General features: G+C 38.2%; 1 protein-coding gene across 1 annotated transcript; it reads right to left on the bottom strand.

Moving 5' to 3' along the window:
- Positions 1–15: 15 nt before the first annotated feature.
- LOC139952083 (uncharacterized) lies at positions 16–17,928 on the bottom strand. Its single transcript, XM_071951036.1, has 13 exons — positions 17,788–17,928; positions 15,155–15,292; positions 13,970–14,053; positions 12,595–12,658; positions 11,607–11,705; positions 11,390–11,478; positions 10,104–10,389; positions 8,156–8,193; positions 7,170–7,343; positions 5,674–5,839; positions 4,661–4,778; positions 3,720–3,775; positions 16–3,310 (listed from the first exon to the last, which is right to left on the bottom strand). Exons 2-13 carry the CDS (start codon positions 15,275–15,277, stop codon positions 3,096–3,098), a joined length of 1,512 nt encoding a protein of 503 aa, XP_071807137.1. The 5' UTR covers positions 15,278–15,292; positions 17,788–17,928; the 3' UTR covers positions 16–3,095.
- Positions 17,929–18,093: the final 165 nt, after the last annotated feature.

Consider the following 18,093-nt stretch of genomic DNA (forward strand, 5'->3'; position numbering starts at 1 on the left):
ATGCATTGATGGAGTCTCATCATTTAAGACTAAGTCGTCCTATTACTTTATACAAAAATAAAAAGATTTGTTCATTAAAATATACAAATATCATAAATTGCATCTTCATGATTGTAATAAGAAATACGTCAAACGTTAATTATTGTAATTAATACAATTTCAGATTGCCATTCAATTACATTAATCTGTATCAATCAAAATTGTTACTTGATCAATAACTTTTTCACATAAAATATCAATTTCATTGATTAATCAATCAATCAATCAATCAATGAGTTGATTGATTGATTGATTGATTAATCAACTGATTGATTGAATTCAACCTCACTGAATTTCCATAGTTCTTCCATTTTCATAAAAAACCTGTTTTTACATTTACAAATCTGGACCCAATTTAATTAAACTGCTTAAAGTGGACGCTATTGGTAATTGTCAAAGACAAGTCTTCTCACGTGCTGTATATCAACATATGCATAAAATAACAAACCTGTGAAAATTTGAGCTTGACTGGTCGTCAGAGTTGCGAGATAACTACATTATGAAAGAAAAAAACACCCTTGTCACCCGAAGTTGTGTGCTTTTAGATGCTTGATTTCGAGACCTCAAATTCTAAACTTGAGGTCTCGAAACCAAATTTGTGGAAAATTACTTCTTTCTCAAAAAATATGTCACTTCAGAGGGAGCCGTTTCTCACAATGTTTTATACTAACCTCTCCCCATTACTCGTTACCAAGTGAGGTTTTATGCTGATAATTATTTTGAGTAATTACCAAAAGTGTCCACTGCCTTTAAGCAGAACAATTGCTTGACCACTCTAAGTTGGATGGCAACTGTAGATGCAAAAGTTTTCTGGACAGACTCACGCCAAATATTGTTTAACGCCTTGAACAACTTGGGTTTGCTGACAAGTGCAACTTAAAGGCTGTGGACACTATTGGTAGTTGTCAAAGACCAGTCTTCTCACTTGCTGTATCTTAAAATATGCACACACACAAAAAACTTGTTCATCGAAGTTGCGAGATAATAATGAAAGAAAAAACACCCTTGTAATACGAAGTTGTGAGCTTTCAGATGCTTGATTTCGAGATCTCAAATTCTAGATCTGAGGTCTCAAAATCAAATTCATGGCAAATTACTTCTTTCTCAAAAACTACTCCACTTCATAGGGAGCCGTTTCTCACAATGTTTTATACAAATACCTCTCCCCATTACTCGTTACCAAATATGGTTTTATGGCAATAATTACTTTGAGTAATTACCAACAGTGTCCACTGCCTTTAAGTTGACAGTTGCGTTTTTATCAATCCAGACTTTCAAGTCTGTAGCGAATAAGACAGGTGCCTATCAAGATGCTTCATTTCAGATACAAAGAGGGAAAACGAAATCTGGAACACATTTCTTGTAAAATCCCTTTCCTGGGGTAATTGTGTAACCTCCGATTCCAGACTTTTACTGTTGTTCTTATACAAATGTGTCAACTAAAGTTTCTCAAACAACAACATAAAATACCAGAACTTATTCTGGTAAACAACTCTATGAAATCGGGCATTGTATAATTTATACTATACCTTAACCAAAAAAGATTATTTAAGAATATAAGTTCATAGGTTTGTTCTTAAAATGTTCAATTAAGTAACAGATGGAAATTATGCAATAATTATAAAAATTTCTTTTAAAAATAAAATACAATTTTTTTTTAAATACACAGTCACACAAGTTAAAGGAACAAATGCTCATGTCAATAAAAAATACTGGTACAAGGAAAAAAACAATTGTTTAAAAAATATTGGTCGGTAACCTGTTTCTTCCCTAAGTTTCACGAAAGAAAAACCCAGAAGATGCTAAGCTTGACAGCCCTCTGCATCTACTGTGGGACACAGGGTACCAACATGATGGGGCATGCGTGTATGCCAGAATGAACTACATAACAAGCATTTCGGGAAAAATTTAAATGTTGTCGAACAAGCATGTCAAGTAATATCATCATCAAGACAGCACAACTACAATTTTTTATCGGGAATTGTGGGTATGTTTGTAAGAGTTTGTTTGGATTTGAAGAAGAAAAAAAACTCATAACAAACAAACTGCCGAGTATCAGGTAAATTTTCCTATCCTCATCGTAGTAGTTCAGAAGAAAAAAAGTTTCTTGGAACAGTTGGTATAACTAATACCAAGAGTATAAAAAATAAACTTTGAGATTAAAAGCTTGTTCATTTGTCTTTTTGATCATTATACAAAATAATAGCATTTATTTTGTCATATCCATACCTAAAACTTAATACATCTATTTCCTATTCGTCTTGGTATTGGCGCTCATTGTGCTATTGAATGCGTAATACGCATTTTGTATTCACAAAAAAATATAAAGAGTTGATGACGTCGCCCAGTCTGTCCTTTCAAACATAGCATTGGAGAACACCTATCCACTAAGTACTGTCTCCAATTGGAGCGACATTTTGAAGGTGATGCGAGATGGAGAACACATCTGGTTATCTGAGTCGATATTGATTGATGGTGGTTGAGATTGATGGAAGTGTATGATGCACAATAGACTACGGAATGTAGCAGAGCTTGATTTAGTGTCACTAGCACAACGTGACAACACAAGTCAAGAAAGCTGCTGGCTCGTCAAACTTGGCTCTTAGGTAGCCTGGCTGGCTTATTAAACTTCGCTCTTCAGGCAGCCATGCAGGCTAGTCAAACACTAGTAACTTGTTCAAGGTAGTGTCACAGGCTAGTCAAAGTTAATGCAGGCAAGGCCAAAACACAGCTGAAGAAAACGTTAGCTCTGGGCCTGTGTAGTCCCACTAGGTTCAGAATGGTGTACAACATCTTAGTGTGTTCATCCCATCAATCTTGCTGGTATAGGCCCTAGACTCATACCAATACAGTAGAGTAGACTCCATCAATGCTTCAAAAATCTTACTTTTCAAGCCTGTTCACTTTGAAGAATGCTGAATTGTTTACAATCCACACAAATGCAATCAACATTGAAGTCCTGAACACTTGACAAATGTTTGATGTCGAACCAACGTGACGCAATAACTTACCAAAAATCCGGTCAACAGATCTCACCGGACTCTCCCGTTGGAAGCTCATGAACTATCCGAACATTCCTCACTCTTTTGGCTTGATGTGACAGACTTTGCTCGTCTGCCCGGTGCGCTAACGGTATCCTCAGTCTTGTAGTAGCCATTGATGTATTGGACCAGTTCGTTCTCCCAGGCTTCTTCAGAGTCCTCCTCCTCGAGTAGACACCGCACTCGCTCCAACTCCTTGTGTTCTCGACGATGTCTTGGCCAATCAGACACTGTAAACAGGGAAATGCAATTTCATGGAATGTGATATACAGTGCTTACACACATCGAGGTATATGGGTAAAACCAATATGATAATATTTTATCCCTGATGCAAATTTAACATTGAATCGTTACAGTACCCGCTGCTAAAACTCAAATTGCCAAGAAGTAGTCAAGTAAAAATAGATAAAAATAGTCACTTATTTGGACACTGCCTCACCGAAATAATAATACTAATAAAACAGTATTTATATAGCGCAATATGAACTAGCATTCCTCAAAGCGCATAACAGCAAAATGAAAAGCATTACAGGAAAACAATAACTTATATATTCCCCAATAAAAGCCCGCAAATAAATAATTATAAAATGAGGCCAGACCAGCTGTTACCTAAATGAAACCATTAAAAATGCTACAAACCTTGGCAATCTCTACTGCAGTAGGACCTGAAGCGAACCTGCATTCTATCATAACAGCTAAAAATGAAACCCAACAACACTCTATTAGAACACCGCATGTTATCATCAACAGATTGAGAGGGGCTTCAATGTCAATTTCATTTTTGTGATGCACAGATCTTTCAATAGATACAGGGTTCTTAAGAGGGCAAAATTCATAGTCTCTAAAAAAATTTTGGAGTTAAACAAAGAAACATTTACTACATGTGGATCGCGAGACTCAAAGGAACACATTGCCTTGGATCAGTCGAGTTGGTCTTTGAAAAGCATTTGTTATAAAATGTTTATGGGTAGAAACATGCTGTAAAAGTAGAATACAATGATCCACACAAACATGCCTCGAAATTGCACGGTTTTCCTTTTACCTCGTCGACTAACACAGTCGGCCATTTATGGGAGTCAAATTTTTGACTCCCATAAATGGCCAACCGTGTTAGTTTGCACAGTAAAAGGAAAACCGTGCAATTTTGAGTGATACTTGTGTGGATCAGTATATTCTACTTTTAAAGCATCTTTCCAACCATATGCATTTTATAACAAACGGTTACAAACGCTTTTTTATAGGCCAACTCGTCCGATCCAAGGCAACGTGTTCCTTCAAGACGAACAGTATATATGTGCTCTGCAGTGTGTTCAGCTGTCCAGTCTGAAGTATTGGCAGAATGCGATACAAATTTTAAGGCCACAAATTCGCATTCACATTCGCAGAAAGTATGCAGGCACTGCAGTTCTCCTGCTTATTTGAATATATTTGGGACCACTTTGGTCACACGTACATTGGTTTAACTCATGTAGAAAACGAGCCAAAACACTTTAACAGATTTCAGTGTTCAAATACGCATGAGACTTGCACAGTCTATTAGGAAATCTCTAGGGAGATAAAAATGCATTCTTGATACTTACATTTTACAGATTTTAAATGTCCTCTTTTCCTTTTCGATTTGATTGCACTTTGAACATCTTTTAAGGACATATGTTTTCTTGATTTCAATTGGAGGGTGGCAGAGCTCATGAAGTGGCGCTGCACAGTTTAAAGACAAAATAAAACAGAAAATCACAAGTCTGCAAAGTCAAAACTAGGCTTTGTTCAAGACACACACACACACACACACTTTTGAGCACAGAGTTGCGGGACTTCCTGTGGACCGTATGCACATGATGTCAAGTCAGTGGGGCGCCCTCACCCAGAGGTAAACAAAACGGACGTCCATTGGCCAAACCTGTGCGGCGCACGTACAAATGTGTGCATTTTGATTGTTTCGTCATCGTTTTACCACATTACTAAATCCATCTTCCTACTGCCTGACCATTCAATATCATCCCCTGTGATTTTGAATGATAGATAAACTATGCCAGCCTGCAATATGATATCATGTGGTAAATGCATCTACATAGTACACAGTCAACCATCCTACTGTCTGACCATTCAATATCATCCACTGTATGATGGTATTGAGTGATAGATGAACTATGCTAGCCTGCAATATGATATCATGTGGTGACTGCATCTACATAGTACACAGTCAACCCTCCTACTGTCTGACCATTCAATATCATCCACTGTACGATAGTGTTGAGTGATAGAGGAACTATGCTAGCCTGCAATATGATACTATGTGGTAAATGCATCTACATAGTACACAGATTCTTAGCTCAGAAAATATTTTCTTCCTCTTTTAGTCTGATTTCAGATTTTTTTGGAAAATTAGGAAAAGTGTGATTAAAGAGCCTGAAAAGTCTATTAAAGTCTACACTATGTGTAGGTCAGCCCTTGTCCTCGATAGAAAACTGAAACTTTTTCCCAATGACCAAACATCATGCCTGGTACAGTTGCTCTACCATACAGACTTGGTAAATTGATTGGGCAAATAGTAGGAGGGTTAATGCCATTGTCATTCCTGATATGAACAACTTACGAACGCCTGGTTTACCGCCATCCGAAAAGTAGTCCAGGGTAAAGTGTTCTTGCAGTAGATCCTGAGATTGTTTCTGTCGATTCTTCTCCTGAACGAGGCCATGAAGATATCGTTTCCTCTCCTCACTAGTCAATAGTTCCATGATGGAGAATATCATGTCTTCAACCTTCACACAAGCAAAGTGTTTAAACATTATACATTGCTGTTGTAATGGCTCTTTGTTCTACATCTCAGCAAAGCAAGAGTGTATGGGTGAGAAGAAGCAGAACACCAGGCAAGGAGTTTCAAAGAGATGCAGTAAGTGGAACAAAGCTGTTGCAATGGCTCTTTGTTCTACATCTCAGCAAAGCAATGAGTGTATGGGTGAGAAGACGCAGAACACCAGGCAAGGAGTTTCAAAGAGATGCAGTAAGTGGAACAAAGCTGTTGCAATGGCTCTTTGTTGTACATCTAAGCAAAGCAATGAGTGTATGGGTGAGAAGACGCAGAAAGCCTGGTCTCACGCTCAAACACCCTGTAAGGAGGAACCAGGTCAGACACACTGGTGGTACATTTACCATGAAAATATCTGCAGAAGTGACAGAGGCTGGCTACAGACGTTCGGTGCAAAAAAAGGCTCTAGCATTGGTGGTAATGTTCTGGGTCACAGGCTACACGGTCTGTTCCACATTTCCATTGAAGCGCCCTACAAAAATGTATTAGTGGTAATGTACATCAAGAGCACTGAACTCAAGCTCTGATGTTTCTGATTAGCAGAGTGTTGGTTCAAGTCCCGGATGTGGCACTTCATTGAGGTCACTACTTGACCACAATTGCTTTGTCACTCAGATGGGACATAAAGCCGTAGGTCCCAGGCACTAGGATTGGTGGTGCATGTAAAAGACCTGATAACACTTTCATGGAAGAGTAGAGGAATATCTTCACACATCTCTCCTATTCTACACAATCTCCACTGGTTACCCATTCATTTAAGAATTCAATACAAGATCATCCTTCTGACATTCAAGGCTCTCCATGGACTAGCCCCTACCTACATACAGAGCATGATTCAGCCTGTAGTGTCAGGCCGGGTCTGAGCTCATCGGGCAGCATGCTCTGTGTTCCTCTGACCCGTTTATCCAGCTATGGGGATAGGGCCTTTAGTAACATTTAACCCCACCTCTGGAACTCTCTGCCTCAACATCTCAAGGACACACATGACATCTCACGATTGAAACCTTCTCTTACAACCCATTGCTTCAGATTAGCCTATAAAGATATCTAGTGAATCTTTCTTCTTGTTCTTGACCAGTGTCTTTTAATGTCACACAGATAAAATGCGCTTTACAAATGCTGTGTTATTATTTGTATTCAGTGTGTTTCTGGTTCACATACATGTAGCAAGCACCCTTGTTTACAGCTTTCCTGAGGCTTGCCAGCAACAGTGATTAAGTTTACTTATGAGGCATCCTTGGTTTCATTACCAGAAATTTATAATAATACAAAATGTTGCCTACCTGTTTGTCAGACTCGTCTTTATAAAATGGTCTCCAGTGGATACAAGGCCCACTGTGAGAGTGCCTCACTAGTTTGAAGGACACAATCCCCCAGTTGTTGTTTTTGAAGAGTAGATCTGGAGCGGTCGTCAATTCTAATATCATACAACTGTCTGGTTTGGTGACCTCGATTATCTGAGGAAGATATCAAACAACTGTGTAAACCTGTGCAGTAGACGTTGACTATACTCCTTTCCATTATTGATAAGAATAAACCGCCTTGGTTGGCATGGACGGCCGAATGTTAGTAAAACACTCATCCGTATTAACAGATGTTTTAACCAAATTCAACATTTTCTGCAAACTGTCAATTTAGTAAAATACCTCCCACAGTTAGTTGCTTTGTTTTCAATAAAATCAACGACATGTTTGCATATTTGTGTAACATTGTTTTAAACAGTGCCGACCTGTTTTTGTTTTGCATTATGACTTCCCATAGTTTTCCAACCTGGGTTGGCAAAATCTCGGGCTGTGACGTTGCAATAGAAAGATCCATAGACCACTACCATGTTGCCACCATCTTGGTCACGTTCCTTGTATCCATTCTTTAATGATTGCTAATACTCGTTGTAGAAAACAAAACCAGACTATTTCTCTTGCGAGTCTTGCTTTGGTTAATACATTGAGTTGAATGGGAGAATAGGTTTATTCAGTTTTACAATTAGACATTGTTTGAAAATTTGTTTAGTTGATATGAAAGTTATTGACTTTTACAGGTTTTTTCCATTGTTTTTAAAATGATAAATATTAGGTGTTTTTTTTTAGAATAACAATGGAAAGTTAACACATGTGTGTGCAAAAGAGGTTTGGTTGTGCATGTCAGCTAATGGGAGTTGTTGCCAAAAATTTACAAACAAAAGAGGGAGAAAAGGAAATAACAATTGTAGATATTTAAATACTTGTGCATGTGAAGAAGATAGAGGAAAGAGTTTCTACCAGTGTCATACCTTTGTTTCCTTTGGTTTCCCCTTGGATTTATCCTTTTCTGAACAGAAAATCATGCAAGAACAAAACAACAAATGACTTCAACATGCAGCAAATTAATACATAGACAGTTCGGATTGGTAAAAGATTTGTGGTTCCTTCATATCGGTTATGCAGGAGTTAATAGAAAACTTCTTTGGATAATGGAGGATTTCAGTACACAATGTGGCAGCATACTGCGCAACAGGGAAATTGTGAAAAATCAGGTTGACATTTAATTCTGTAAAAAGTTAAAATGAACAACTTGTCCATGTCTTTGTGTAAAACAACCTGTAGCTACCAGCACCCCAGCAAAGACGGTGCGGAGTTCCCCACTTGCACGTACAGTCTACGCAGATGTCATAACATCCAAACACAGTCAGATACTTGAATTTTAGAATCACACAAAACATTGACCGACATTGACCTTGCACAGTGTACGATATTAACATAAACTTATAAGTGAATGAAGAACAATTTTGCATCAAACAGAGCATGCAGGTAAAACTAAAAAGATGATTACACACAATAATGTACATCTTTTATGCAGATGAATCATTTTTGCATCGTAATTGGTCTGTGAATAAGAATAGGCCTTTTGGATATCAAGGCAATAAATAAAGTGTAATGGCGGTGCTTGCTCAATATTCTACACTTATGGCGCCCTTTATAAGCAGTCAAAATTATGTGGATTCGAAAGTACAGCATTCAACACGCTTGCACATGGTACTAAATCTAACCATATTAAGTATAACCACTTAACTATAATTGTTTCTCTCCACCCAGGGGTAAATGGGTACCTGTGAGGGCAGAGATGGTTCTTGTGATTGACTAGCTAACGTCATACATATTTGGCGGCACAGGCTGTATACTCCCCCATGGAGCTGAGATGGTTTAAGGAACGATTTAAAGGAACACATAGCCTTGGATCGGTCGAGTTGGTCTTTGAAAAGCGTTTGTAACAGTTTTTTATAAAATGCATATGGGTAGAAAGATGTTGTAAAAGTAGAATACAATGATCCACACAAACATGCCTCAAAATTGCGTGGTTTTCCTTTTACCTCGTCGACTAACACAGTCGGCCATTTATGGGGGTCAAAGTTTTGACTCCCATAAATGGCCGACCGTGTTAGTTCGCACAGTAGAAGGAAAACCACGCAATTTCGAGGCAAACTTGTGTGGATCATTGTATTCTACTTTTAAAACATCTTTCCAACCATATGCAGTATATAAAAAACGGTTACAAACGCTTTTGTTTTGACCAACTCGTCCGATCCAAGGCAACGTGTTCCTTTAAGGCCCAGTGACCAGGGGTAATAATGTGGAAGCGCTTTGAGACATGGTGTATAGAGCGCTATACAAAAACCGACTATTATTATTATTATTATTATTATTACTGCTGCTGCTGCTGCTGCTGCCGCTGCCGCTGCCGCCGCCGCCGCCGCCGCCGCCGCTGCTGCTGTTGTTGTTGTTATTATTATTGTCATTGTTTACAGTAAAATGTCGTTAAGAGTTTCAACACCTAGTTACAATACACAGACCACTGATATTAAAAGTTATCACACACGGGCACATGGAATACGGACAAAGTATAGGCTTCTGTGTCCCATATACGCAGAAATGTGATAACGAATTTATCTTCAAGCAAACTTGTAGCGCAGAAGATGAATGACGCACCACTTTTAAATTATTTAAGTTTCTTATAAGCTGTACGTTTTGTGTATAGCTTATAAAATGAGTTTGAACACACAAATTGCAGGTATATAAGTTTATATCACACCCTGCAATTTGTGTGTTCAAACATATAAGTTTATCACACTCCTTGTTACTATGGATCGACCAATCAGAATCAAAGATTCAAGCCTGCCTGAAGAAAATAGTTCATGTTGTGTTGTATGTCATTTAAATTGGGTGACTGTTTTGAACAATTACCTGGACGCTTTGGCCGGAACTTTTCAATCGCTCCAACCCCAAAATACTGATAGTCCTTCATTGTCACCTCTTTGCGGGTAATCTTTGGAGATCTATGAGTCGTCTGGCTCGGGAGAAGTTTGAAGACTTCATCTGAGAAGGAATAGAAGAGGAAAATGTCACAAGGTGGGGGTGTCCAATAGTCTGGGTCGTCATGCTTGATAATGACTGTTGAGTCCATCCAACGACGCAGGGTTACGATAAGAGCTGCAGCTGCACGCAGATAGATGGAAAGGAATATCCACGCCTAGGGAAACACAAATAAATAATGTTTACTCAAACATGTGTATTCAAATGTACTACATGTAACTTAAAGAGCTAAGCATAAATATATTCATTCCTTCATTCAAACTTACATTTATTTCCATACTTCAGAAAACAGTAAACACATTTCTGTCAAAGATGCTATGTCAGATTTTTGGCCCCAAACATTAAAAAATAGATTTTTTTGAGTGAATGGTATTTCAAAGAGTATCACCCGCTCTAACGAAAAAAAAGTTTACAATTTACTTTTAATGGTCAGGAACCATGACAAAAATTTAAAACGTTTCTTATAAAACACAAAAGAATTGGTCACGTGATATATTGTCGGGATCCCGCCAACAACTAATTTTGAGCACTTTATTTCACTGCTACTAATAATTGGCGCACTTTTTCGAGCAATGGCTCAAATGAAAGCTTGTAACTTTTTCGACCCCCATCAAAATTTTTGGGTCCAATCGGCCAAAAATCTGACATAGCATCTTTAAAGGAGTAACCAATAAACAATGCTATTTAACGAGGCAGAGAAATTAAATAAATAAAGTATGGAGGCGTCATCTGGAAGCCGAGGTTTATGTTTAGATTTTTATGTTGTCAAGGCCGAGCCGATAAGAGCACCGAACTCAAGCTCTGGTGTTTCTGTTCAGCAGAGTGTCGATTCAAATCCCAGGCGTGACAATTGTGTCTTTTGATTTATAAGCTCCTCTCCACCCAGGGGTTAATGTGTACCTGTGAGGGCAGAGATGGTCCTTTTGATTGATTTAGCTTAGATGGTTTAAGGAATTAGTTAAATGGCCCAGTGACCAGAGGTACATGTACTTATGTTGGAAGCACTTTGAGACGCCTTTGGGTGTATGAAGCGCTTTATAACAAATTATTATTACTATTATTATTATATACAAATACTTTGTACTTGATTACAAGATAGCAAATAATTGTTTATAATCCAGAAAAATTTAAAGAAATAATCTCAAAATTGGCCTAACCTTGACTTTGGTGAAAGGTCCCTTGCTGGGCTCACCGAACACTTTCTTGAAGACATCCCTGCATTCTCTCACACAAAAAGGATCTTTGGCTGAAATAAATAAAACAATTTAATTGATTGAACAAATAACAAGTTATAAGATGTAACTGCAGTAGCTTTTAGCTCTCTAAAGATCGAGGGATAGCACAGAGTTAAAAAGCTGAGAGAAAGTAACTTACAGTGTGACTTTGCATCTAGATTATTCATGAGGTGTCTGTAGGAGGCCAAGACAGCTGTGTCTTCAATAAACTCTTCCATCTTCACCACATTCTCCTCACCTTCATCAAAGAGAAATCAAATAATAAAAATAATAAGAAAGTTGAACCTCTTGTCAATGTCTGTCCAGAACGGAGGTTGTTGGTTCGAGTCCCACTTTTGTCAATTTTTCTTTGTTCAACCCCGAATCATTTCAAAATTTACCCAGTCAGTTTCCCTTGTGCTTTATAATATTTGATGTCTGTCAAGTCAAAAATGACACATCTGGTGCAAAAAACAAAAAATCTTTTATACACACAGACGACCAAAGCTATGATTTCTAAATTAGATTTTTTAAGATGTGTTTTAAAGGCAGTGGACACTATTGGTAATTACTCAAAATAATTATCATCATAAAACCTTACTTGATTACGAGTAATGGAGAGAGGTTGATGGTATAAAACATTGTGAGAAATGGCTCCCTCTGAAGTGCCATAGTTTTTGAGAAAGAAATAATTTTCCACGAATTTGATTTCGAGACCTCAGATTTAGAACTTGAGGTCTCGAAATCAACCATCTAAAGTTTAGAACTTGAGGTCTCGAAATCAACTATCTAAACGCACACAACTTCGTGTGACAAGGGTATTTTTTTTTTCATTATTATCTCGTAAGTTCGATGACCGATTGAGCTCAAATTTTCACAGGTTTGTTATTTTATGCACATGATGAGATACACCAACTGTGAAGGCTAGTCTTTGACAATTACCAATAGTGGCCACTGCCTTTAAGTGGGAGGCTGTTCCAAAGAGATGGCCCAGCGGAATGTAACCCGAGAGACAAATCAAAACCCAGCAACCTACAATGTTGATAATTCATTATGAAGGTATGAGCATTGATGAATGTTAATAGCTGCTAATTCAACTTTGTAAAAAAAAAAAATTATTTTGATAAATCTAGAAATCCTGTACTTACCAATCAAAAGCTGCATGTCCAAGTAGTTGAACCCTTCGATGATCACATTTCTGTAGGATGAACCCTGTATTCAGTTAAAAATCAAATTCAAAATAAGATTCAGGATTTGGAAGAAATAGCTTACACCTATTATATGTACTGAAGGAGCCATTTTTAATAATAACTAGTTCTTATTCTTATAAAGTGCATTTTACAATAACCAAATTTTACAATAACCAAATCAATAACCAAATTTACTCTAATGCCCTGGTCAAAGGGGCAAAAACATTCCTTTAAAGGGTGGCTGCAGTGTTTTTATATAATTAAACGATTAAACATGACTTTTTAAACCTGAAATATTTTTTATTATTTTTTATTAAATGCGCAAGTATTTAAAAAATGGTTTTCAAGAGATTAGGGGAACCCATCCCGCCCCTAAAAGGGGGCCTTCATTTGCTTAAATGTGATGTCATGTCGGTAACCCGAGCCGTCGGGCCCCCTGGCTGTGTGCATATATAGAGACGTGTGCACTGTGTGGCCTGGTACCTAGGTGCGTGTAGTTAGGGACCAGACTCTTTAAATTACAGCAAAGTTAACTCTTTTTTTTAAATTCACTGCAGCATCCCTTTAATCTTTCTCAGCTCTATACAGCCGAACTGCTGTGCGCTCAGAAGGCTTTTTCTAACACAATATCAACCTCTTCCCTTTCAGGTACCCATTTATACCCCTGGGTGGAGAGAAGCAATTCTAGTGAAGCATTTTGCTCATAGCACACTTGACATGACCGGGATTCGAACCCACACTCCGATGACTCTACCACCAGAACTTGAATTCGATACTCCTCATCGCTCGGCCATGACACCCTGGCTCTTAATGAACTGCGCAAGGTGGTTAATTCCTGCATATTGACAGGAAAGCAGCACTCACACAAATGTCCAATGATTTTATCAATATCCATATTGAGTGCTCTTACATAACATATGAAACTTTGCATAGTGGAAGTGATGTGGCCGAGCAGTTAAGAGCACCGAATTGTGGTGTTTCTGATCAGCAGAGTGGGGGTTCGAATCCCCAGCCGTGACACTGTGTCCTTAAGCAAGACACTTAACCATTGCTTCGTCCTTCGGATGAGAAATAAAACCGTTGGTCTTATTTGCTGTGTAATGCATGTAAAACCCAGTACACTTATCAAAAAGAGAAGGGGTTTGCCCCGGTGTTCCTGGCTGTGGCTGCTAAATCCTCCGTAGCACCTTGTAAACCCTTATAAGTGCTATAACCTATCTTTCTGAAAGTTTGTTTATACTCAGTGCCTTAAGTACCTTGTTTGGTAGATTCGTGCGCTGTATAAGACTTTTATATTATTATTATTATTATTATTATTATTGCGGGAACTAACCAGGTCGTAAGGGTTTGCAATCAGTTGAATGTTCATACAATGCGCTTTGAAAGTTACCAAGAATCTCCTCCAGTATAAATGGCCCTGAAAAGAAATAAGAGTATATATATCAGGTTAAAAATTGTGTCATTGTCTTAAAAAGATTTTAAGAATTAAACAGAACAGAACACGTATGAATAACAATAATTAGCCTTCGAGAAAGACTCTGCTAGGGTCGAAACTATATTTTGCATTTATACCATCAGTCCTTTTGGTTGGTTAGTTGTTTGCAACAGCTAAATCTGTTTTCTCAATGATAATAACAATAATAATCTTATTTAAATAGCACCTTTTACTAATTTGATAAAAAATGCTTAAAAATACCAAAAAAAAAAAAAAAAAAAAAAAAAAACATGCTTCAGTTATGGCTGCCAAGGGTTTTATCTCGCCTACTGATTATCTGATCTGTTGACTTAGATTCGTCTAGGATAAAAGCAAAATTAAACATGCGGTAACTTGAGGTTATCCTCAAGGTTTTATGAGGTTAACCAGGGTTATCCAAGGTTCAATCTCTAGTAACCACAAGTTACCGCTGGTTTAGTTCTGCAACTCTCTCATGTTGCAGTAACACTCATATGTATTCAATTGCTATAATAATGCTGTACAGAAATATTGCACAAGAATTCAAAAAGTGTATACAGCCTACAAAAGCAGTCAGGTCTTTAGATTTTATATGATAATTTTTAAGCAAACATCAGATGATATAAATAATGTTTGAAGCTTTGTATGGTGTCAAGAATAGGAAGGAAGTAACTATGGATACTAAATAGTAAACTTGCGGGTACAGCCATGAATAATATCTCTTTTAAGGGAGTGGTGACTGTGAAAAGAGCCAATGTTTTAAAATCACACCGGCTCTTTTCAGAGCCAACACTCCCTCAATAGAGATGTATGGTTGAACCTGCAAGTTTACTATTTAGAATTTATAGTTACTTCTTAACAGATGATATCCTCTATCTTTTAAAAGTATCATCATGATCTTTGTCAAATATTTTCAAAACCATCCTTGACATTGACGATATTTTCCTCAATATCCTATCATGAAGATATTATCGTGCTGGCATTCAGCATTTTTTGTTAGACAAAAGTAAATCAAGCTTTGTAATGGATAACTGAAGTTCAATGATGTTTGGTCATTCATCTTACCAGATCTTTGATCATATCTCTAAATGTAGATCTATTTCTGGCAAAGAAGCCGTACATTAAGGACTGTATCTCCTCCCCAAACATACATGGGTCCCTGTAGTCTAGTTTCAGCTGCCTCATCATGGTGGCAGCATTTATCTGCAAAAGCAAAATATCAGCAAATTATAAAATCAATTCACTATTGAACCATGGAGGATGAAGTGTAAGTAGTTGGATATATCTAAGCTCCGGTAACGTTGTCATCACAGGCACAATTTAGACAACAAGCAACAGGAGGGCAAAGGGCTAAACATTTGCGCATTTGTCTTGTTGACATCATGCTCAATACTGTCACACGGGTCAGCAGCATGCCACATCAACTTATAAAGCATGGAAGTGTAACAGGTTAATGCTGATGTGTACATTTTGGCGCAGACTAGCCACCCATGCCAGCTTCAAGCAATCTTCAAAGATTATCTAGAAACTATAAGACTCCCCCGTGCGACAGAAAAACAACAGTGAGTATACCGAGCAGAAAATTGCTTTTTTTGACGATGTTTTTAAATTTCACTCAACAAAAAGGAAATGCAAGCATTATGAATGTATTGAGTATGTGGGGAAAGTTTTTGTAGTGTAGTACAAAAGAAACTTCAGCTATTGCTGGCTAACGGTTGTAAAACTTTCACCTATCAACGCTGAAAAACATATAGCGTTAAGGAGGCCCGAAATATTAGACCCGTAATAGTTTCTAGAAGTCTTCAAAGATAGGCTGTGTAAACTGTAAGCTTGTGCTGCCATCTTCAAACTTGCGGGAGCGAAAATTATGTGTAGCAAATCTGTTTGTACGGATGAAGTTTGTGCACTACATTTCGCCAAGCTCGACATGAATAAAAATACATTCATTAAATAAATTTGTTTTGTGATGAACGCTTGCTTGCACAGTTCCTGAAAATCGCCATTAGGACTTAAGTGGAATTCATTTCCAAAAGGTATGATTTGATATATAAAGTTGCAGGAATTACTTTTGATTCACAGTTGGACACCTAAAAATAAATAGGCAAAGTCGGTAATAGTTGCGATAACGTAACCCTCTAGCAGACGGCTCGGAAGGAGGGTTACGTTATCGCAACTAAAGCCAAATAATAAAAAATACCAGTTGATCGTCCGGATTTTTCAAAAAAGAGGAGGACGAGGGCCTTTCTATTTACTATTTACTATTTTTTTCAAGATGGCCGTTTACGTAGTATTTCAAATCAAACAGGCCACCAATTCTCAGTTTGAATCAACCGCAAACTTCTTTATACCTATGTTAGTTGCATGAGGACCTGCCTGTGTTAACACTAATTACACCATGACTATCTCCATGATTACACTAACAGGGTTCGATAACACTCAAAAGATTTGCTAGTAGGCATTCACTAATATTGTATTATGAAACAGACGGTTACAAGTGTTAGAGAGCATCACGTTAGATTCGGGAAAAGCTCCTGGGGTCCTTTTGAAAAAGATGGATAAAAAATAGTAATAGTAAAAAAAAGGATGCGGCCCCAAAAACGGATGCGGGCGGGGACGATCAACTGGTATTTTTTTTCGGGGGGGGGGGGGGGGGGGTTAAGTCGTTAAAATAAATGGTTTTTAGAGCACCAAATTAACGTAGGGCCTGAAATTTGCAAGGCATATCTTTTAATCGAGCCATCAAGTTTGCCACTCAGCTGAGCGGAGGCTGAAGTATGCGTAAGGTTAGATTAGAAGTTTTAGAACTTGTTTCACCCGGCCAACTCAACTAGGCCTAGCCCCCTAGGCCTACTTATTATAAATAACAAAAAATAATATTACTAATAAATAAAGGATAACTTTCCGTATGGCGCCACCACTTTTCACTCATTTTTACAAAAAGGGATATCTCATTGACATGTTGAGGTAAATTAGATACTACTTACTAGCCTTAGAATAGTTATTTCGGGGGCTGGTCATCTCGCCTCCTAGCAAGCTCGCCACCAACAAAGTCGCCCCCTGCAAAGTCGCCCCCTAACCGGCTCGCCCTGAGTTGTTACAAAGTCGCCCCCTGACAATGTCGCCCCCAAACAATGTCGCCCCTCTAGCAAAGTCGCCCCCTGACAATGTCGCCCCCAGCCAATGTCGCCCCCTAGCAAAGTCGCCCCCAGAAAATAATTAAGGGTTAGGGTTAGGGTTAGGGTTAGGGTTAGGGTTAGGGTTAGGGTTAGGGTTAGGGTTAGGGTTAGGGTTAGGGGTTAGGGTTAGGGTTAGGGTTAGGGTTAGGGTTAGGGTTAGGGTTAGGGTTAGGGTTTAGGGTTAGGGTTAGGGTTTAGGGTTAGGGTTAGGGTGAGTGTTAGATCTTCCACAAGCACATTACTTCAGATGGAAATTTTTCTGAAAATGTTTTAACTATATTGTGATATTCTGTTTGTTCTAAAAACTAAAATAAATGGTGAGCGCAATCTGGCGCGCTTTATGAGCCGGGCACAATCTCAAGACTGAGCCCTCCAGGTAGGCACTAAAACACACTGGTCAAAATATCCTGCGATTGCCTTGCTCAATTTCGCGATTGTGCTAATCCCAAGATTGCGCTTACCATAAACAACTTTCTGGAAGATTTTGCATTAAAAAAACAAGAAACATGAGGGGTTACCTACCAGCTCACAACAAATCCTTTTGGAACTGGGATTAGTTCACTACACTCTTCTTCTCTTCGATGTGACTTCCTCTAATATAAATCTCAGTTCGGCTTTTTATTCTGGGACGAAGTTTTGCTCAGAAGTTGTTTGACGGACGAACTGTTTCCGCAAATCTCGACCAAGATTGTTAAAATAGGTAGGCCCCTGTTTTCATATTTTGTAATGACGCGATAAAGAGTTCAAACTGAGTCTGGGGACAAGACACAGCTGATTGACAGATGAAAGAGTGGGCGTGACCACGTGTGACCTTCTTATCGAATCACC

This window comes from Asterias amurensis, chromosome 2 (assembly GCF_032118995.1).
Source record: "Asterias amurensis chromosome 2, ASM3211899v1".
Lineage (NCBI taxonomy): Eukaryota > Metazoa > Echinodermata > Asteroidea > Forcipulatida > Asteriidae > Asterias > Asterias amurensis.

Excerpts from the sequence above, each read along its gene's own strand:
- LOC139952083 (XM_071951036.1), bottom strand. The coding sequence starts at position 15,277 with ATGATGAGGCAGCTGAAACTAGACTACAGGGACCCATGTATGTTTGGG. Across the intron at positions 11,706-12,594 it reads GGACATGCAGCTTTTGATTG|GTGAGGAGAATGTGGTGAAG; the intron begins GTAAGTACAGGA and ends TCTTTGATGAAG. Across the intron at positions 4,779-5,673 it reads TGGCGGTAAACCAGGCGTTC|CGCCACTTCATGAGCTCTGC; the intron begins GTAAGTTGTTCA and ends TAAACTGTGCAG.